This window comes from Oncorhynchus kisutch, linkage group LG11, assembly GCF_002021735.2.
Source record: "Oncorhynchus kisutch isolate 150728-3 linkage group LG11, Okis_V2, whole genome shotgun sequence".
Lineage (NCBI taxonomy): Eukaryota > Metazoa > Chordata > Actinopteri > Salmoniformes > Salmonidae > Oncorhynchus > Oncorhynchus kisutch.
In genome coordinates, this window is record NC_034184.2 from 46,259,428 (window position 1) to 46,281,172 (window position 21,745).

Consider the following 21,745-nt stretch of genomic DNA (forward strand, 5'->3'; position numbering starts at 1 on the left):
AAATATACATTTTCTAAATGTCATGTTTCTTTTAGACCGGTGTAAAATTGATTTATTGTGTAGGCTGTTAAGTGTTCCAGTGGCTTGTAGGCTATGCGTGGAAACCTGTAGATGCTAAATGTGTTTTAATTGCCAATTAGCGTGAGACCGGTAGTTATTTGCTGGACAAGCACCGGCTGACGATTTCATGACCACCACAGCCCTAGTTTAAACAACTCATGAGGCTGAATATCACAAGCCATATTTGCATGCTGTAGGTCCCGCGCACATGTGCAAGATCAAACGGTCTGCCTACCTTGCTTTGGTCAACATGCGAAGCTGGGCCCAGCGAGCAGTTTGACTAGACTACTGATATTGCCTTGGGTTGTTCGGCATGCAAAATGACTGATAGATTTAATGGTTGTCAACACAATTATATGCAGGGCTCTAAAGTGCGACGAATTTGGTTGCATATGCAATAAAATACTTAGGTTTCATTTTTGGCGCACTGTTACTATGAAAATTATTCTAGATAATTATGTTAAGGGGCTTCCCCTGTACCATAGAGAAACAAGTGAGTGCAGATTTGTTAGCGTCATAGTTGCGCCATTTGCTACAGTGTAAACGGCTTGAGTCTAGCCCAACAAGATCTAAAGACCTACTCCATATTACCTGCGCAACATTTTTCTTCCTTATAGCGGATCACCAGGACTGCCTTTTGCATTCATAAACCATGTCGTGGGCTGTTGTAAAACTACTCGCTCGTCAACGTCGTTAAACAATTGTTTAGACTTTGTTCAGTCATGTTACCTAATTGGTTAGCTAGCTAACAACCTGGCAACTTTACCAGCATATCCAAACATTTGGGGGCACAGAAATAAAAGGGATAGATTCTAAAGGAGATCAATGACTATAGCAGTGAATAAATCGCAGAGCTCTTGCATGTGTTCATTACAAGTCTGATGCACTTCACCCCCCCCCCCCCCCCCCCCATATGCCATGTCTTGAAATGTGCAGACTGATTTTTAAAAGTACGTTTACATTTGTAATACTTCTGACGGCCAACTTTCTAACTCAGTCCACAACTTCTAGACTTTATAGCATTCCCAAAAAGCATGGATTGAGTCGTTTTTAGTTTTACACAAAAATTCAGACCCCTTTCCTATTTGTTACGTTACAGCCACATTCTAAAATGGATTCAATTATTCCCCCCCCCCCCTCAATCTACACACAATACCCCATAATGACAAAGCAAAAACAAGTTTTTAAAGTGAAAAAAACTGATCACATGTATTCAGACCCTTTACTCTACTTTGAAGCACCTTTGACAATGATTACATCCTTGAGTCTTCTTGGGTATGACTCTACAAGCTTGGCACACCTGCATTTGGAGTTTGTCCCATTCTTCTCTGTAGATCTTCTCAAGCTCTGTCAGGTTGGATAGGGAGCATTGCTGCACAGCTATTTTCAGATCTCTTGAAATGTTCAAGTCAGGCTCTGGCTGGGCCACTCATGGACATTCAGAGACTTGTCCCAATGCCACTCCTGCGTTGTCTTGGCTGTGTGCTTAGGGTTGTTGTCCTGTTGGAAGCTGAACATTCGCTCCAGTCTGAGGTCAAGTGCTCTGGAGAAGGTTTTTGTCAAGGATCTCTCTGTACTTTGCTCCGTTTTGTCTTTCCCTCTACTGGTCTCCCAGTCCCTACCCCTGAAAAACATCCCCACATCATAATGCCACCACACTACTTCACTGTAGTGATGGTGCCAGGTTTCCTCCAGATGTGACTCTTGGCATTCAGGCCAAAGAGTTCAATATTTTTTCTCATGGTCTGAGAGTCCATTAAGGTGCCCTTTGGCAAACTCCAAGGGGGCTGTCATGTGCCTTTTAACTGAGTGACATCTGGCCACTCTACCATAAATGCCTGACTTGGTGGAGTGCTACAGAGATGGTTGTCCTTCTGGGAGGTTCTTCCATCTCCACAGAGGAGCTCTGTCAGTGACCATTGGGTTCTTGGTCACCTCCCTGACCAAGGGCCTTCTCCCCCAATTGGTCAGTTTGGCCGGGCAGCCAGCTCTAGGAATGGTGGTTTCTAACTTCCATTTAAGAATGGAGACCACTGTTCTTGGACCTTAAATGCGGCAGACATTTTTTGTTACCCGTCCCCAGATCTGTGCCCCGACACAATCCTTTCTGAGCTCTACGGACAATTCCTTCAACCTCATGGCTTGGTTTTTGCTCTGAATTTAACACAGGTGGACACCAAGTTGTGGAAACATCTGAAGGATGATGAATGGAAAACCTTCGAGTCTCATAGCAAAGGATCTTATGAATACTTATATAAATACTTGTGTAAAATAAGGTATTTCTGTTTATATTTTATTTTTGTAAAGTAACAATGTGGAGGAAGGGGTCTGAAATACTTTCAGAATGCACTGTAAGACATGACTCTGACATTGTGCTGTAGAATGTGAATTGTCTTGTATATTAAATTCGATATGTTAGTTTATTGGACTAAGTCTACATTTTGAACTTAATTTTATTAGTTATGCTTAAACTTTCCCTCCTTGTGCCATCAGTTCTTTTTAAGTCTTCGATGAAAATATAAACTATTGGAACCAAGAGATTGTTAGTTGGATATGTTTTTGTATACCTTCCCTATCATATGAGCATCCTTTTCTGACTCAAACAAGATTACCTCTAGGTTGCTCTGAATTTCTTGATATGTAATGTTTAACTAAATCTACATTAGTCAAATTGCATTTGAATTTTGTCATGGAAATAAATGCATTTCCTGTTACCAAGTCACTTGTGCCTTAAATTGGTCCACATGGGACATTTTTAATAAGTGATTTCTGAAAAGCTATCCAAGGATTATTCCGTAAAGTTGTGATTTTTGATTTAGAGTCTAGAGAAGCATTTGCATCTTCAATATGTACCCATTGTTCCTCTTTAATGCATTTAACTAGATGTCGCGAGTTAAAGCCTTGGGTAGCTATTTGATACAGTTACAAATCTAAGGTTAAAACCACCCGACTTAGGAAGATGTAAAATGTTCCCTTTGTATTCTATAAATTTTATTTGCTCTTAAAGTCTGAGTATACTTTTTAAAGAATGTCTTTGGGATAATTGGTATTACCAATTATTAGTATTAATTGGTATATAAACTTTGGAGCCACATTCTAGAGGTTTATTCTACCTTTAAGATTATTACATTTAATTAGACCTACTTTCATTTTGAGTAATGGAACAGTTATATATTTGTTAGTTATTTTCTAGTGCTCCTGACTTAGGTTGGGCGCATCAGTGCCTCAGATTACATTTATTTTGTTTTATTTGTTCCCTGGTTACATGAAGTTTGACACTGAAGACACATCCATTTTGACTAAAGATTAACTGTATTTTTGAGGGTAGAAAGAATAATATGCAAAATAATTTGATCCTGCAATTCGTAAAGTTTGAATCGATTTTCTGACCACCGCATGCAACATTTGGATCGGTTTGGGGTTCACGGACCTATTTTTTTAAAATGTATTTTTATGTTTAAGATGCGCATCGGTCCCCGACACAATTGGATCACTAAATTGTTACATCCCTACTAAATACATATCCAGGCATTGTGAAATCTGGCAGGCAACTGCAGTGTAGTTGTCTTGAAACGCGCCCACAGTTTGAATTTCAAATGTACACCGTCAGCACATTGGAGAGCCTCCTCTGTTGTAAAAGGTGTTGTCATGTTAATTGTGTACAGGGCACAGGAGTATGCCAAAACCAAGGCGGCAGACAGCACCCCCCTACCTTCTCTGGTGGTGTGCCCCCCCACCCTGACAGGTCACTGGGTGGATGAGGTGGGCAAGTTCTGCACCAAAGAGTACCTGAACCCACTGCACTACACGGGACCCCCTACAGAGCGAGCACGGTAAGACCCCTGTACTGACCCTGACCCACCCAAACATGCACATGATTCCACTACAGAGATTGAGTAGAACACGGCGTCATTTGTTTAAATTATTCACGTAAAAATTTTGTTTTGCAGTTTACAGCATCAAGTGAAAAAGCACAACCTGGTAGTAGCCTCTTACGATGTTGTACGGAACGACATTGACTTTTTTAGGTGATTTATTTATATATAATTCTCTTATTTGGAAGGCTGGATAAGTGATTTTATAAAAACGTATGTTACATTTTTTGTTTTAGGAATGTAAAATTCAATTATTGTATCCTTGACGAGGGCCATGTGATCAAGAACGGGAAGACCAAGCTCTCAAAAGCCATAAAGCAGTTGGCCGCCAACTTCCGAGTTATCCTATCAGGAACGCCCATCCAGGTGGGGGCATGAAACGTTTTCCATTTTAATCAGTGAAGAATGGGCAAAGGCTTCTGCAGTGGAAATGCATCTGATTTTAAGTTGCTAACACACTTGCAGTGTGTTTGTTTTGGTACTAATCTTTAAACCATGACCCTCACTGCATTAGATTAATGTTGCCTAATAATTTCTCTATTCTGGCCTAATGGTTCTAGTTCCTCCACTCTGTGGGTTGGTTGGATGTATTAGTTTTACATTGACAGGTGTATTAGTGGATGAAATGAAGTAAGGACTTTATGCCAAGCCTGTGACATTAATGGTAATGTTGGGTAGATTGTGCTTATTGTCTACTCTGCTGCAGATTTATTTTAGATGAGTTAAACCCAAGCATTGAGCACTTGTAAATCTTAGTGTTTATTTCAGTCTAATACAACTCACACTCTCTTTTTCTCCTTCTCCCACCTCTCCCCAGAATAATGTTCTGGAGCTGTGGTCGCTCTTTGACTTCCTCATGCCCGGCTTCCTGGGCACAGAACGCCAGTTTGCTGCCCGCTACGGCAAGCCCATCCTGGCCAGCCGTGATGCCAAGAGCTCATCGCGTGAGCAGGAGGCCGGTAAGATCTGATTTTTGGTGTGGTCATCAGCCCTGAGTGCACGGAAGCTGGATCTTGTTCCATTTGGCACTTGAAATTGGTTGTGAGGAAATTGCAATTTTCTATGGCAAAAATTAGTCCGACGCGGATCACTCTTTGCTCCTTTAACCTATTAAACTCTTAATTTGAAAGGTACAGCCCTGGGCCTAGATTCACAAAACCTTAAGAAATTTCTTAACTGCCATTTTTTTTTAATTGACGATTAGACTTAAGAAGAAAGGGAAGCGAGTTGCTATTCCTCAATGGTTCTTGAAAAATGTATTGTGCTATTTATGTTTCTCCTTAAGCAAAAGGTCAAGAACAAATGTAGTTTCTTAAATACGTTTATTGGAAATGTTTTTCATTCCCAAGATGGCTAAACCCTTAAACTCAGGGCAGTGAGAATAAATTCATGAGAGCAATTGAACATGTTTAATTCACTCAACTCCATTTGAACGTTTCAGTATTGATTATTTTAAACCCTAGAACATGTTTTAGAACAGAATCTCAGTATGAAATATGCTAACATGATTGCCATAGCTAGATGGCTAGCTAAATCGGTTGCTTAGCAACATATCTTAATAGTAAAGTTATTTGAGAAAATAATTTTCTTACAATCATAAGATATTGCTGAGGAATTGCACTTAACAATTATTGGTCTTGGATTGGTGTCGTTCCCCCCCGGGACGGTTGAGCAAACGCAGTATAATGTGATTAGCAAGAAAATCCCAGGACGTAGACATATCAGATGGGCAGAAAGCTTAAATTCATGTTAATCTAACTGCACTGTCCAATTTACAGTAGCTATTACAGTGAAAGAATACCATGCTATTGTTTGAGTACACAATTATGAACTTAAATGTATTAATAAACCAGTTAGGCACATTTGGGCAGTCTTGATACAACATTTTGAACAGATATGCAATGATTAATTCGATCAGTCTAAAATGTTGCACATGCACTGCTACCATCTAGTGGCCAAAATCTAAACTGCACCTGGGCTGTAATGAGAAACTGCCTTTTCTCTTGCATTTCAAAGATGGTACCAAAAAGAAACGCATGTTTTTATTCTTAATCTTTTACCAGCTCTAAGGTGTTATATTAACCTACATTAATTTCACATTTCCACAAACTTTACTGGTTTGTTTCAAATTGTATCAAGAATATGCATATCCTTGCTTCAAGTCCTGAGCTACAGGCAGTTAGAGTTGGGTATGTCATTTTTGGGAACATTTACTACTTTTTTTCAACATGAAAAAAAAAAGATGGCAGTGAATCTGGACCCTAGTCTTTTTCGGAAAGCAAACTCAAATCTTACTGTTGGCAATGTCATAAGAATCCCCCCCCCACTGCCATGCACTATGGTATGCAAGTATGCAAACATATATTTGGTGTGCATGGAAAGGGTACATCCTGATGGTCATTGTAAAGCAATTAATTTCCTTCTCCATCCACATTACCTTGTATGCCTCCTCCACGTGCTGTTGATTTAGTGTTTAAAACAACACCATTAGGTAAAAGATCTGTCATTAAAATATTTTTCAAACAGTAATTGGTGACATGTCATGTCAAACAAACCTAGACTTTCAAATATGCTTTGTTTTTATTTCCTTGCCACAATTTCAGTATGTTGCGATACTGGTATTGTCACAACCCTATTTAGTACCTCACCGTTTCTTCAGTTTAGTGCCATCTGTACTTAAGAAACCCTTGTTGGTTTCCGTAGCATACGGTGTACCCTAATAAACATGACCCTGAAGATGCTGTCTTTACACTCACACTGACAGTGGTGTTAGTATCTTGTAATGACGGTGTTCCCCTTCAGGAGTGCTGGCCATGGAGGCGCTGCATCGCCAAGTTCTGCCCTTCCTCTTGAGGAGGATGAAGAAGGACGTGCTGCAGGACCTGCCCCCCAAGATCATCCAGGACTACTACTGCAACCTCAGCCCTCTACAGGTACGCCACATGGAGGGCCCACCTTGAAACACTTACAACGCCACGTACAGTACATACAATTTGGTAAAAGACCATCTTCTGTATACCAACCCTACCATGTCACAACACAACTGCATCTCACAAAGACACGGCGGTTGGTACCAAAAATCTCCAATTTGGACTCATCAGCCCAAACAGATTTTCACCGGTCTGATGCCCATTGCTTGTGTTTCTTGGCCCAAGCACATTTCTTGTTATTATTGGTGTCCTTTGGTAGTGGTTGCTTTGCAGCAATTCGACCATGAAGGCCTTGATTCACGCAGTCTCCTCTGAACAGTTGATGTGTCTGTTACTTAAACTTTGAAGCATTTACTTGGGCTGCAATTTGAGGTGCAGTCAATTGCCGATTTTCTGAGACTGGCATCTCTAATGAACTGATCTTCTTCAGCAGAGGTAACGGATTTAATTTCCTGTGATGGTCCTCATGAGTCAGTTTCATTGTAGCACTTGATGGTTTTTGCGACTGCACTTGAACGTTTCAAAGTACTTGACATTTTCTAGATTGACTGACCATGTCTTAAAGTAATGATGGACTGTTTCTCTTTGATTACTTGAGCTGTTCTTGCCATTATATGGACTTGGCCCTATTTGGTAAAAGACCATCTTCTGTATACCAACCCTACCTTGTCACAACACAACTGATTGGCTCAAACGCATTATGAAAGAAAGAAAATCCACAAATGAACTTTTAACAAGGCATTCCAGGTGACTACCTCATGAAACTGGTTGAGAGAATGCCAAGAGGGCAAAGGGTGGCAACTTAAGAATCTCAAATATATAAAATATATTTTGAACTTTTTTTGGTTACTCAATGTTTTTTCATATTTTTGATGTCTTCACTATTCAAAATAAATAAACCCTTGAATGAGTCAACTTTTGACTGGTCACTTGTGTATTTTCCACTTTCTAGTCACCATAGATGCTGAGGCTGCTACAAAACCTAATCTTTCAATCCATTAAATGAAAGCCTTGTATGTAGCTTGTATACATACAATCTGCGTGCGTGTTTTAATATTGACTACATTGCAGACGGACTGTGTAGAATGTTCATCCCGAATAACTACTCATTAAGTTATTTTTAAATGAGCAGTTCTGTGCCTGCCATTGCTCAAACAATCTGTCCCCGTGTCTGTCTCTCTATCTGCAGGTTCAGCTGTATGAGGACTTTGCCAAGTCCCGGGCCAAGGTCGGTGTGGAGGACACCATCTCTACAGCCTCCACCCAGGAGGAGGAGAAGCCCAAGCTGAAGGCCACGGGCCACGTGTTCCAGGTACACACACATTATGTGACTGCCTTTGTAGTTTTTGGATTGTCCCTGACCATGAAACGGGTATTTTTCTCCACTGAGCTTCTCACATGTGAATGTGACCTGCATTAATGTTAAGTCTGTGGAAACCCTACTTGCTATTTATGTTATTAATGTCCTCTTCCCTCCAGGCTCTGCAGTACTTGAGGAAGCTGTGTAACCACCCAGGCCTGGTACTACTGCCACAGCACCCTGAGTACAAGCGCATCACAGACCAGCTGGCAGCACAACACTCCAGCCTTCGAGACATCCAGCATTCGCCTAAACTCTCAGCCCTCAAACAGGTACCACTCTTCCCCTATACCTTACCTCTGGGTACCACTAATTCCCCGTTCCTTACACCAGTGTTTCTTAATCCTGGTCTTGGCATCCAAAGGGGTGCACAGTTCAGTTTTTTTCCTCAGCACTACGCACCTGATTCAAAGCTTGATGATGAGTTGATCATTTTGAATCAGCTGTGTGGTACTACGGTAAAAACCAAAACGTTTGAGTCCCAAGGAACCAGGATTAAGAAACACTGCACTACACTAAAGGCGTCTGCATGCGTCCCAGCTGGAACGGTTTGTGTAAATCATGACGTTTTGGTCTTCAGCAATGTTTTTTTTTTGGGGGGGGGGCAACCTGAAGTCTACGCCCCTTCCTCTGTGATAAGTCAACATTAGGGATTCTTCAATGATGAATAAGATTTATTTTGTTGGCTTAATTCTGACTATTTTGAGGAATAGTATACTAGTGACGGTGTCTCAAAACAGTACTATTGCCGCTTTTATCCTCGTTTTTAAGCGACTGTCTTAAGGGAGTATGCGAGCACACTTTGCTTTGTTTTTGCCTAGCAGAGTTCTGCTTGCTTAGGCGTGAGTCGAACTGAAGCATGCTGACACAATTAACCCAATCTAGCCCCGCACAACCCCTACCCCCTCTCAGCCTTCACAGGTACCATTCTACCCCCCCCCCCCCCCATCTCCTCTGCTTCAGAAGTGGCAGTGATGGGGATAGTGGGGTGAGGTGCTGATATCGGTCTATCGCCTACACTCTACACTATGAACTCCATACTAAACACCTACAGATCAAAACACTGAGTAAGTTGTAATCCTGAGCTTCCCCTCCCTCTTCCCTTCCAGTTGTTGTTGGACTGTGGTCTGGGCAGCAGTGGCTCAGCGGAGGGCACAGAGGCGGTTGTTGCCCAACACAGAGTGTTGATCTTCTGTCAGCTGAAAAGCATGCTGGACATCGTGGAGCACGACCTGCTCAAGCTCCAGCTGCCCACCGTCACCTACCTGCGACTTGACGGCAGCGTGCAGGCGAGCCTGCGCCACGCCATCGTCTCCAGGTAATAAAGGAGGAGCATGGTCTTTGGGCGACGCAAATGAATGGTGTTGGTGTCAAACAGGCAATAATGGAATACTCTGATTAGTAGTGTCCCCAGCATATAAAAAATATTTATTTTAAACTCCCATCTCCTCCTTCCATGTGATTTGTTTTTATGACCGGACACCTTAGAAGTAGATTAAGAGACCAGTATTGGGCACAGACAGTAGGCAGAGCCGAGGCTCAAACCCACGTCGCCAGGTGTGTCCGTAGTCAGGAGCGTCCGTAGTCAGGAGCTTAGATTGCTACACCAGACTCCGGCACAGTCTGTGCCTTTGCTGTAACGTCACCCAATGTCCAACTCGACAAACTTGATCTGAATTTAAAGGCACTGTCCTTCTCTCAGCCTCCATCTTGCGTGCTCTGGCCCTCATCCCCTCATTCTCCCTCTCGCCATCTCCTGTGCTCTGTCACGCTCGCTTTCAGGTTCAACAATGACCCCTCCATTGACGTGCTGCTGCTCACCACGCACGTGGGTGGTCTGGGTCTGAACCTGACTGGTGCTGACACGGTGGTGTTTGTGGAACACGACTGGAACCCCATGAGAGACCTACAGGCCATGGACCGCGCCCACAGGATAGGACAGGTACACTATTGCCTCCATGGACGCACACACCCCTTTTCACACTGAGCCAAGGCAAGCTGTACTTCGCTGGCCTAGTTAATCGCCCACCGTAGTTGCTGGAACGGTACTAGAAAGGACAGAGACGATAACCAGGCCCAACACAGTGCGGTTTGGGTCAGCCCTATAGTGTGAATTAGGCAATGGTGTGTTTGAGCAAGCCGAGGCATGGAATCACTCATCTTGGTTCTGTGCATGCCGACTGCAATGTAGTTGATCTCAAACACGCGCACCGGCTTGGCAGTCTGTAGTGAAAAGTGACATTTGTAATGGTGTCTCTTGTTGTTGCAGAAACGAGTGGTGAATGTGTATCGTCTGATCACTCGGGGCACTCTGGAAGAGAAGATCATGGGCCTGCAGAAGTTCAAGATGAACATCGCCAATGCGGTCATCAGCCAGGAGAACGCCAGCCTGCAGAGTATGGGCACCGACCAGCTCCTCAACCTCTTCACCCTGGACAAGGTCAGTTGCTCTCCCTTAAGTACACACCCTTCCGCATGTGCACTCTTTTAGTTTCTCGGTCATCTTCATGGTCATGCTGCTCTTTCACTCACGCATTCATTTAACCCGTATTTGCCTGTCCGACGTGTGTGTTTCCATCTCTAACTTGTCTCTCCGTCTAGGATGGGAAGGATGATAAGGGCGAGTTGTCGTCCTCCGGAGGGAAAGCCTCCATTAAGAACGTGCTGGACGGTCTGGGGGACCTGTGGGATCAGCTGCAGTATGACACAGAGTACAACCTGGATAGCTTCATGCACACGCTCCACTAGCCTCTCTCTTACCCAGCCAGACTAAATGATGCTCATCCACCTCCAGCCTAGCAGGGTCATTCTACACAGCCCTCAGGATGCTAATCTCAGAATGGGGTCCCCCCCCCTCACACGCACAAGTTTAGCCACATTGACATTCGCCCAAAGGATTCTGTTTTCAAACCCCCCTCCCCCTATGGCTATCCCTATGGCTCCCTCGGTATTCTCCCACCCAAAGGCCAACTGACTTGACCACCTAAAAGCCTTCCCATCTTCAGTCCTGTCTACCCTGTGCCCTCTTTTCCCATGGGCACAGAGGGCCCTCTAGTCTGTCCTTGGGACTGCCTGTGGTGGTTCTCCTTATAATCGTCAGGCTTAAAGCACGCTCACCCTCTTGGAGGACTACCAGTGCTCTATTGACATGTGGTCAAAAACAAGGTGTGATTGTTGCGAGCTGACCTATAGGAACACACCCCAGTGTGCTGGCTCTTTATAGCGGGCTACTGGATTGTGCTGTGGGGGTGTTTTGGGTTGTGGACCTATAGTCCTGTGTAAGCACATTCATTTCACCTTTCTCACCACAGAACTCTTTATCAGTTGACTGACCTGGTAGATGATTGGAAAAGCTATGGTCATGGCCAGTGCTGCTCCTCCCCAACCTTGTAAAATGTTACTCTGAATGACACTGCAGGGACAAACTGAAATGCCCCCCCCCACACACACACACACACACACACACAGAGGACTTGTCAGAGTTTTAAGAAGAGAATGCAGACCTGTAAATATTTCTGTAATTTCTGCTTTTTGTTTAAACTAATAGAATTATAATAAATTCTACAGCCCTTTCAGTGTGCGTCCTGTTTTGTGCGTGCTCTGTCTTGTCCCCATAGTCTGCATTCCCATGTTGATTTGAAGAACACTGTATATAACTTTGAACATGGCCAGTAGAGGGTGTGTTCTTGCATTTAGGAATGATGGCACAGATTACCTCTGAATGAACAATTTATGGGATCAATTTTAGAGGTACATGATGTTGACAAGCAAGGGAAAGTAAATGTTGCTTTAAAGTGAAGATGACTACACCTATTCAGTGATACTACAGCTTTAGTTTGACCAGGTGACGGGTTAACTAGTCGTTTCACTGCTGCACTTGTAAGCCCTATGCTACGAGTCAGGTTTGAATCGTTACCAAGCTAACCTGGGTCAGCTGTATAAAATTGTTAAAATACTGATCACATTACACGGTAATATGGATTTGAAACGTTATGCACAAATTTTCGATTAGGAGGGGGGGGGGGGGGTTGCTTGTGCACACCAGACGGTAATAACGATACGTGATTAAAGTGTGGCACTGACTCGCCCCATGTATTGACGTTTCCGCATTGTTTCAATGAGTTTGGCATTGGCCACTAGCCACGTGCAGTTCCAAACAGGCAGATGCGCAAGAGCCATGGTCATGAAACGGATGAAGCCTGAGCTGGAATATGAGGCTAACTGAAGCTGCCTAGCTTTCGAAAACCCTGAGTAGATCTCACTTCTTTCATAGTCTACCCAGGGCTGGCGCTCAATTTATTTAACAGTTTGTGTATTCTAGTCTATGCACCAGCAGTTTCTTGTCAATCAATTGGTATATTAGTCTAGCCAGTTATCTAAATGTGTAGTAATCCTGGTCGAATGCCAACCGGGCATGCTGGGCACGTGCCCGACCAAAAGGGTGCACCCGTTGGTTTTGTTTGTCACTGATTTTTCTTTCTGCCACTAAAACAAATTGCTCCCAAAAGGCTAGAGCCAGCCCTGAGTATACCCCTCTGGTATGAAGAACACAACATGTGAAGTGTTGATCCCATGTTTCCCCAAAAAAATCCACATATCTTTTCTCACTAATTTTGTGCACACTCCTGTGAGCGTTTCTCCTTTGCCAAAATAATCCATCCACCCGACTAGTGGGATATCAAGAAGATTAAACTGCCTGATCATTACACCTTGTGCTGGTTCTAACATGCCTCCTTTGTCCTGGTCTTGTACACATTCAAATTGTGCCCACTTTTTTTGACAGGTGAAGATGATTAAAATACTCATTTGTAATCAGATTTATAGATTAGATGCATTTCTGAAAATGTGGACTCAAATTCCAAATGTTCCCTTAGTCAATATGATTGTTTATACCTGGCACTATGTATAGCGATGTGGAAGAGCAAAGAAAAGCATCGAACACTGTTCTGCGAGTGGTCTGAGGCAGTCGGTAATTAACGAGCGTTCTAAAGTACAACTAAACCCCTATGATTTAAACATCATCCCTCCAAGTAAAACTGATAAACCTACATTGATTGCTTCAGTAACCCCTAATGTAACAGAGGTCTTAAATGTATTTCAGTTCTTGAGATTTATTTGAACACTTCACATTTTTCCATTCCAGTCACACACCAGTCAAGCACCTTACTCCAGGCGGAACATCAAGGGATGAGAGAAAGAGGTGGAAAAGGAGGCCATGCAAAAGACGACAATATTTCACAGCGTCATACAACTATATTTAATAAGACTTGCTTATTAGTACAGAAAAAGGGAAAAGGTGGGAACTACAACCTTGAAGCAGTAGTAGTAAGCATTAGCAGCATAGAGCTCCGTTTTTTTTATTAGTTATACTGCAAATTCAGACAAGCATAGGTCCAAGTCAACAATTTCAAAGCCTTGTCAAGATAGAACCAGTAATCAAACAAATAAGTATTACTTTGAAAAATGAATGAACACTTCACTTTTAAAAAGTAGTGATTTTGTCTGAGAAAAAAAAACTTGAGCAAGTTAAATATTTTTTTAGATCACAAAATGAAGTGCCTACTGAGAGAACATTCATGAAGCGTTATGAAATAGGTATATGAAATTTCCTCCACCACACATGATTTCCATTTTATCCAAACTGTCCCTTTCAGTTGCACATAGTTTAATATTGCCAGGGTATAGTGTTTGCTTAACAAATAAATAAAATGTAATAACAAATACTTGGTGGTATAACTGTAATACTGACCCTTGGGAGAAAGCACTGGGTGAGTACGAGATTAAGTTAATTAGTAGAACACTACCTGTACAAACTGGTAGAAAAGGCAAGCTAGAAATAACATTCTCAGACCAGCATTTGCATTGGTGTTTTTTTCCGCTTATTGATGACAATACTATAGTACAGGAAGTGGTGATGTCACAACACTTCATATGGACCAATAGTCTATGGATATGAGGGCAAAAATCAGGTTAATGCCATCCCTGAAGAACGCACCACATGTTAGTGTATCTTGGCTCAAATTGAAATCTAAGGCCAGTTCGTACACACTAAACTGTGACTAAAGAAATCTAGGTGGTTTGGGGACAGAAAGAAAACATGCCAAGATTTAGATGTATGACTCCTATTATCAGGAATAAATTCCAACAAGTCACACCCTCCACTTAATTATACAGTTCATCTTAACATTTACAATCATTCTTAAATACAATCTCACCGGTGCACATAGCCACTTTTCAGGTTCCTACAGGAGTTTACTCACCATCTGAAACTAAAGGGAGGGTCATGTAGCATGATTAACGTTTTAAAAAGGTATTAATGTGATGTTTCACATCAGTGGAAGTGTTGTGACATCTTGGCCATACAATGTTATTGACTATACAAGGTGGGGTTATACCGCAGTAGCAGAAGCAGTAGGAGTGGTAAGTAGCATTGTCCAGCTTCCACAACATCACAACATACCACATTCTGCCTTTTCATTTTATTGCCCGTTCATTTGTTTTACATTGCCAATCACTTAACAATACCAACCGTAATAGTTTTCTTCCCTCCCCCCTCCTTAAATCATCGTCACACTAATGTAAGCAACATCAGCGAGTTAACACCTTAAGCTTTGCATTTAAAAAATCTACACACTTAAGTAACAATATTACAAAGGTTTTTCAGCTTCCAAAAATAAAATAAAGTGAACAAATGAAAAAAGTAACTTTTTTAAAGAATTAGCATCATAAAATGATTTTATTCCAAGTAAAAATATAAAATAATATTAATGACATTGACCAGATATGAAAGTCTCCCCCAGAAATAACTATTAATGGTTGAGGAATAAGTCTGTAAAGAAAATACGAAATAAAAATACGTAAATGTTTAAATTATTTTCTTTTTTAGCAAAAATCTCTAAAAATAATGAAAAATTTCTCAGTACAAAGGCTACATTACTACTGGAAGGTACTAGCATGTAGAGTAGGTAAATACACAGTAGAAAATGATTTTAGTGAATCACAATGCTTGCAATGAAAATAAATCTGCAATAAAGATTTGCCTCTTTCTTTTTTCATATATATATATATTTTTTTACAAACAGTACAAACAGTATTGCACATTACAACAAAGAATCGAGGTTCTTAGCCTTAAAAAAAATGGGACTAATTCAAGTCTTGCGTGAATAGAAGGCTACCAGTCAATTGATGCACCTTGGGGGCTTTCGAACAAGTTACAGTTGAAACACTTGTATCTCTTAATCATTTTTATTTTTTTAAACATTCCTTTCTCTCCACCTCATCAAGTCTCTTTTTTTTTTAAACAATCTCAGGCTAACAAAATTAGGGTGTTGCTTTTACAAAACAAAATGAAACGCATACTTTTAGGAAACATAAAAAAGTTCTTAAAAAAATAACATGAACAGAAGATCTCTTTCACAATTCTGGTCAGCATAGTAAATGACTGATTATAAATATACAAAATAAGGGAAGTATCTTAAGGGAAGTATCTTAAGGGAAGTATCTTAAGGGAAGTATCTTCAGTTCACCCGATATACTTTTATTTATATAGAACAACCATTTTTAGGACTAATATTTTCCTTGGAACACTACCACTCATGTTATGTTTGTCTTGGTGACACCGTGCTTCCACGGGTATAAGACCAGTGGGAAACTCACTCTAACCTCCTCTGTAATAAGGTAGACTCTGTACTTCAGCTAACTACGTCATTATATTAAAGTTAGAAAGCTCTAGCTCCTTCAGTTGTTTTTTCAAAAAAATAAAATTTAAAATAAAAAGCAAATAAGCATGACAAAAATAAAATCAACCACCTGTTAAATCATCTCTGGCAGAATTAAATTAATATATATATATATTTTTTTATTTGAATAAACTTAGAAAATATCAATTTCTCTCCTAATATATTTCAAAATTGAGGTATTGCAAAAGATCATGTCAGTCAGAAAGCACACTTTTTGTTTTTCTCCCAACAAAAACAATTGCTGACTGTTAAACTGTCCAGATACAAAGAGTAGTGCATAACACGTCTATTATAGAGAAGGAACAAACATAGAAAACCCTTCTGGGCGGGGAAAGACATCTCACAAAAACACCCAGAAATCACTTAAATAGGGAGACTTATTATTACTCATGGTTAGCCTCTTTTTTTTGTTGTAGACTTTTCTATCAATAAAAAAGTATCTTCGGTTTAGATTAGTTTACTTTTACAAGAAACAAACAAAATGGTTTGTCCTAAAGCAAACCGTTTTGCGACTAAAACCGAGAGAGGACGGCGGGGGTGCCAGCATGGGACAATCGCAACACACAGAAAAGGAGACGACACATCAACTCACAATGTTGCAGGATCCAGACTGGATTGTCCACAAAACTGCTAAAAACCAGTGTAACTTAGCCCCAAACGCCACCGCTCAAACCCAAACCAACCCCAGCAGCCAATACTTTGTTTATTTGTCCTGCATTTATAACTACCCAATACCTCCCACCCCACCCACCCTATTCAACTGCACCCCATTCCATAGCATTTTGATAAATAAAAAAAAATGTCCACCATTTTAGCAGGTCATTATTCTACTTCAAGCTTTGCAGGAAAATCTGGATAAATATGGTAAATCCCAGCTAGCACACAATGTTCTGGCAATGTTATCACAACCCCGTAGCCAGAGAACTTTATGTGCAGGCTGAGAAGGAGCTCAGTTTACTAAACCACAAGTCTCCAGTAGCTTCAATGTTCTGTCTGTCTTCTCATCACTGTCTCGTATGCCTTGTCACCACAACAGTACAAATGTTTCTAACTTGCACCTTTAAACCCACAGGCATAGCGCTTGATGCTTCGCACAGTATCATCTGTGGTCTCCGTATGTGTTGGTTCGTTTAAGTTGAACATATGTGAGCTCTTTGGTTTTTTTGGGGGGGGACATGACCCTGTCAACAGTACAGACAGCAGTTCTGTGTTTCTCAGATTCAAGCTCACTTTAGTCTGCGCGTCATATGTTCTGTGTATTTGGGTCAAACTTTGTGTGCGTACTAGGTCTGTATATGTACATGTATGTATGTTTAAGAGAAAGAGAACCATCGGTGTAATGTGAGTGTGTGTGTGTGAGAGAACGTATATATACACGTGTGCATACACTAGTTCATGAAGTTTCACAGGACTTCTATGTCGGACGTTAACAACACTTAAAGCGAAATCACAGTTCTATAGGCATACTCAGACCCAACTATGTACGGTATAAAACTAACAGAAATCGCACAATTATATTAACAATCACTGCAACAAAAAAAAGAAAGAAAAGTACTTCACCCACATCGTAGACAGTTTTAAAATGATATATCCTACATCTACTTGGATTCAGGATTAATATTAAGGTTTCGTCATCTGGTTATGTTAGCCACCTTGTGCAGAAGCAGCCTGCTCATACTGCCCCTGTGGCTGTTAACTTCTCACTGGGGGGTGTTGGATTCTTTTACCAGTCTGTCTTCCCTGTTGAGTCCAGTTTCATGCTAGTTGTACGTACATCTATATTGGTGCTGTGCAAACATGGGCAGAATTGAATAGTAGACATGAGACTGAAATTCTATTGCATGCAGCAACCTGATTGAAAATAACATGCAGTTAGGGGCGACTCCCCCACCCCACATCATACTAGGCATCGTAAGGGACGCCCCTCTCCCTATGATAGCCTGTCATCATCCTTAACACCAGGTGACATCATAGTTGTTATAACACCCTAGCCTGAATAAAGTACTATTCAGCAGCATTACATCAACATAACACTAGAAAATAAAGTCCTAACAAAATAAAGACCTACAAAATCAAAAGCAAAACAAAATCTGATTGCGTCTTATGAGGTATTAATTTTACTATTTTCAGAGTCAAATATAGCAAATAGCAAATATAGCCATGTTTTTATTTAATTTTTTTAATCTGGTCTTCTATGGCCCAGACTACTGGATAAATGTATAGTCTTCCTACATCTTATGCCACCTATTTAGGTTTTCTGAATGCATGGATTTAATTTTTGCCTTTGGTAATATAAGGGGCGATATCCTAAAACATTTTTTAAATAAGTGCATGCTCCTTTCCCATAGAATTTAATTATCTTTATATGTTAGATAGATATATTTAAAACAAAAATATATATATACTTTTTAAATATATATGTACTGTAACTGTATAATCAGGAGACCCTGACCCACCAAGTCATGGAACAGGGGACTTGAACACAATATGTTTTTTGCTTACATCCCATACGTGTTTAGTGAGTTTTGAGCCAAAGTGCAAATTCTAAGCAGATAGACTTTTGCGATTCATTTTTTCCCCCCCACCCTATTGTCATCATAAGGGTACACTGGACAATGAGTTCGTAATCAAGCAGTGTAGTTTGAAAATGAAAGACCCATGTATTTATAGTTATCCTCTTCACTGATGTTGAGGTGGTGGGGAGGGGGTGCAGAGCAGGGGGGGGGGGGGTGTAGCGCTGTCCCGGTTAAGGGGGTTGAGGGGCAGTTGGGGGTGGGGCCGCGGGGCAGGGCTTATCCTCGACCCCCTCAGCTCCAGCGGAAGGACACGTGTCGAGGGCGGTCGCCCCCCTCCTTCACCAGTGGCTTGTGGAACTCTCGGCCCGCCCGGGAGTGGATACTGGCCCAGCAGTACTCACAGTAGTACTGCAGGCAAGTGACGTTGGCACAGAAGAAGGGGGCAAACTTCCCCCCACAGCGCGCCCCCTGGCACTCGTCACACATCTGATCGTCCAGGACGTACGGCTTCACCTCCACCTGAAGGAAGGTCAGAGAAAGGAGGCACTGGCTTATTATCTTCTTGGCATGAGGTGTAGATTGAACTCAAACTTGAATCTCTATTGTCGGAATGTAAACAGAGTCCACATGCTTTAATGCTAAATGTTTGACCAAGTGCAAGACATTGCCGAGTTCTGAAATGTATATTTCTGTTACATGTATTATTTGCCCGTTTAATGTCAACTGTGACATCCTAGAGGCTAAAAATATCAACTTCTCAAATACGTTTCTGTCTCTAGCTGTTCCTATTCTCCTCTCTATGGGTAAGGAAGGCACTGTAAAAGCAGATGTGGTGAATATTTCAAGAGCCAAAATGACTCATGTGTCCAAGTGTTGCACAACATTCTTCCGCCTGGTACTCTTTATGCACTGAAGCAGGTATACTTCCACACACACACACGGAAATTTGGAGTCTGTTGACCGTTGCTGAGGGACAGACTATCCAATCTGTGTCTCCATGGAGATGACACACAGTGTGTGAGCAGGCCCTGGTTACATACAGCCTGACAGTGTAATGAAGGGTTCTCTTTAAACCCCCAGCCCTGGTAAGACTACGACTAGCAATGGCCAAAGCCAGAAACAGACTGGCAACCAGGCTCATTTTCATTTGGCACCAAACGGTAGGAAACGGACTAAAAAAAGGGTACCTGAGCGTGTCCAACGGCGCTCGTTTTTGTTTTCCGTTGCAAAATGTTTTGCTATGGTGTGCCCTGATGAATACGGCCAATAAATACCAGTATCACCTCGGTGAGTACAACAATGAAGCTGTTCTGAGGTACAGTAATTGAACCATTCTGACATATCATTAAGACAAATCCAAGAGGCCATTTACAGTTAACGGAATGATTGTGTTGCCAGACGCAACAGAATTACAACGTGCAAACAAAAGTGTTGTGGATGGACACCAGTGAACTAGGCTTTAGGCCTCAACCACAAGAACGAACATGAACTAACCCTGAGAGAACTTGGGTGTGACGCGGTGGTGGTTGACACGAAGGCAGGCAGAGAGGGCCCCCCCCCCAGGCTTTCCTTGGCCTCAGCCAAATATAGGGATCTGGAGAAGAGATTTCTCTCATACCAAATCTCTATGGCTGATAATGAGGGTTTGCAGTGCAGCGATCTCATCTATAGGCCATTACGTGCCTTGTTAGTGGCAGCTAGGCCTAGTGATCTGGGCCCATATTCAAAAAGCGCATCAGAGCTAGGGGTGCTGATCTAGGATCAGTTTGACCTTTTAAGTAATAATGGCTATTGGGGGGGGGTCCTGATCCTAGATCAGCACTCCTACTGTTGGACACTGAATATGGCCCTGGGTCAGACAGTAGAGCCAACCCAGGGAAGTAGTCTGAATAAAGACACTGCCTGCTCAACCAGCCACCGGGGTTGGATATTGGATTATGGCAGCACAGAGGCAGTGTGGAATGAGCAGCCCCCACTGAGACTAGTCTCTCTGGGCTGGCAGACGACCAGTCTTGGTTGGTCACGATAGGCCATGCTCTATAGGGCTAGCTCGCTCAAAATAACCCGTCCACGGCTAAAGTGAATATTCATGTATAAGGAAGTCCTATAATTAAACCTTCCCCACGTCTGGGACTTCAAATATCGGTCAGCCCTCCAGCAGCCGAAGGCCAGGGTGATTACACAGCCAACTCTATCCCACAGACCTAACCGGGGCTCCCTGTATTGTAGGCTGCGCCAAACTGTCGGTTAGATACCAGCATATAATGACAGCTCTTATGTATAGGGTCTTAATGAGAGTTAAAGAGTTCAGATCCACAGCAGCACACCATTGGGCTCTCGAATGGCGCAGCGGTCTAAGGCACCGCATCTCAGTGCAAGAGGCGTCACTGCCGTCCCTGGTTTGAATCCAGGCTGCATCACATCCGGCCGTGATTGGGAGTCCCATAGGGCGGCACACAATTGGCCCAGCATCGTCCGGGTTTGGCCGGGGTAGGCCGTCATTGTAAATAAGAATTTGTTCTCAACTGACTTGCCTAGTTAAATAAAAGGTAACATTTTTTTTTTAAATAGGAAAGCCTACACTAGGGCCTACTGGGAGGTTACACTGGGGTCGTGTTCATTCGGCACCAAACGGAAGAAAACTGACAAACAGGGAGGTACTACCTGGACTTGTCCAATGAGAAACACTCCTTTTTTTGTTCCCTGTTGCAAAACCTTTTCTGCTCCGTGCCCTAACGAACACAACCCAGTCAGTCATTCTTCATCTGCTAAAGACATCTCCCTGTTATCCAACTTTTAGGGCCACTCCTGAAGCACTATTGCTACGGAGACAGACATTACGAATACAGTGTTTGGTCTCACTCACCCGTTTGTCAATGTCGTTGTGCTGCAACTGAACAAATCGGGCGCTGATGGCGGCGATGTAGCTCTGCTGATTGGAGAAGGCCACACGGCCCGCCCCCTTGGGGTACTTGAGCTCCGGGTCAGTGTCAATGCCGGCGTAGCACACACCCCCATACAGCCTGTCCATGATCATAGCTAGTTCCACTAGAGGACGAGAGAGAATGTTATGACTGCATGCCGTAATTTGTCGAATGAAAATGTTCTCATATTTGTTACGAGACAAGCAGAATGATGTGACTTGAATAACATTCTTTGCCAATAACATTGTCCTGAAAGTGTGCATTACAGTAGTCGTCTTTGACTGTTGATTTAACTAGGGTAGGCCACATAGCAGACAGCCAGTCAGTGATGTTGGTCCCAA

General features: G+C 42.2%; 2 protein-coding genes across 11 annotated transcripts in view; one reads left to right on the forward strand and one right to left on the reverse strand.

Moving 5' to 3' along the window:
- The window catches only part of btaf1 (BTAF1 RNA polymerase II, B-TFIID transcription factor-associated), a 61,168-nt gene extending 49,366 nt beyond the window's left edge, over window positions 1-11,802 (forward strand). For all 3 annotated transcript variants that reach the window (XM_020495015.2, XM_020495014.2, XM_020495017.2), the window contains 11 exons: window positions 3,726-3,893; window positions 4,011-4,088; window positions 4,172-4,301; window positions 4,753-4,894; window positions 6,738-6,868; window positions 8,055-8,177; window positions 8,345-8,497; window positions 9,335-9,543; window positions 10,008-10,167; window positions 10,495-10,665; window positions 10,827-11,802. In XM_020495015.2, the coding sequence (XP_020350604.1) occupies window positions 3,726-3,893; window positions 4,011-4,088; window positions 4,172-4,301; window positions 4,753-4,894; window positions 6,738-6,868; window positions 8,055-8,177; window positions 8,345-8,497; window positions 9,335-9,543; window positions 10,008-10,167; window positions 10,495-10,665; window positions 10,827-10,973 (1,612 nt within the window). In that variant the 3' untranslated portion in view covers window positions 10,974-11,802. The remainder of the gene's footprint in view (window positions 1-3,725; window positions 3,894-4,010; window positions 4,089-4,171; window positions 4,302-4,752; window positions 4,895-6,737; window positions 6,869-8,054; window positions 8,178-8,344; window positions 8,498-9,334; window positions 9,544-10,007; window positions 10,168-10,494; window positions 10,666-10,826) is intronic.
- A 1,661-nt stretch (window positions 11,803-13,463) lies between these two features.
- Window positions 13,464-21,745, reverse strand: part of cpeb3 (cytoplasmic polyadenylation element binding protein 3) — a 71,002-nt gene continuing 62,720 nt past the window's right edge. For all 8 annotated transcript variants that reach the window (XM_020495003.2, XM_020495004.2, XM_020495009.2 and 5 more), the window contains 2 exons: window positions 21,347-21,528; window positions 13,464-18,999 (listed from right to left, as the gene is read on the reverse strand). In XM_020495003.2, coding sequence (XP_020350592.1) covers window positions 18,772-18,999; window positions 21,347-21,528 — 410 coding nt within the window. In that variant the 3' untranslated portion in view covers window positions 13,464-18,771. The remainder of the gene's footprint in view (window positions 19,000-21,346; window positions 21,529-21,745) is intronic.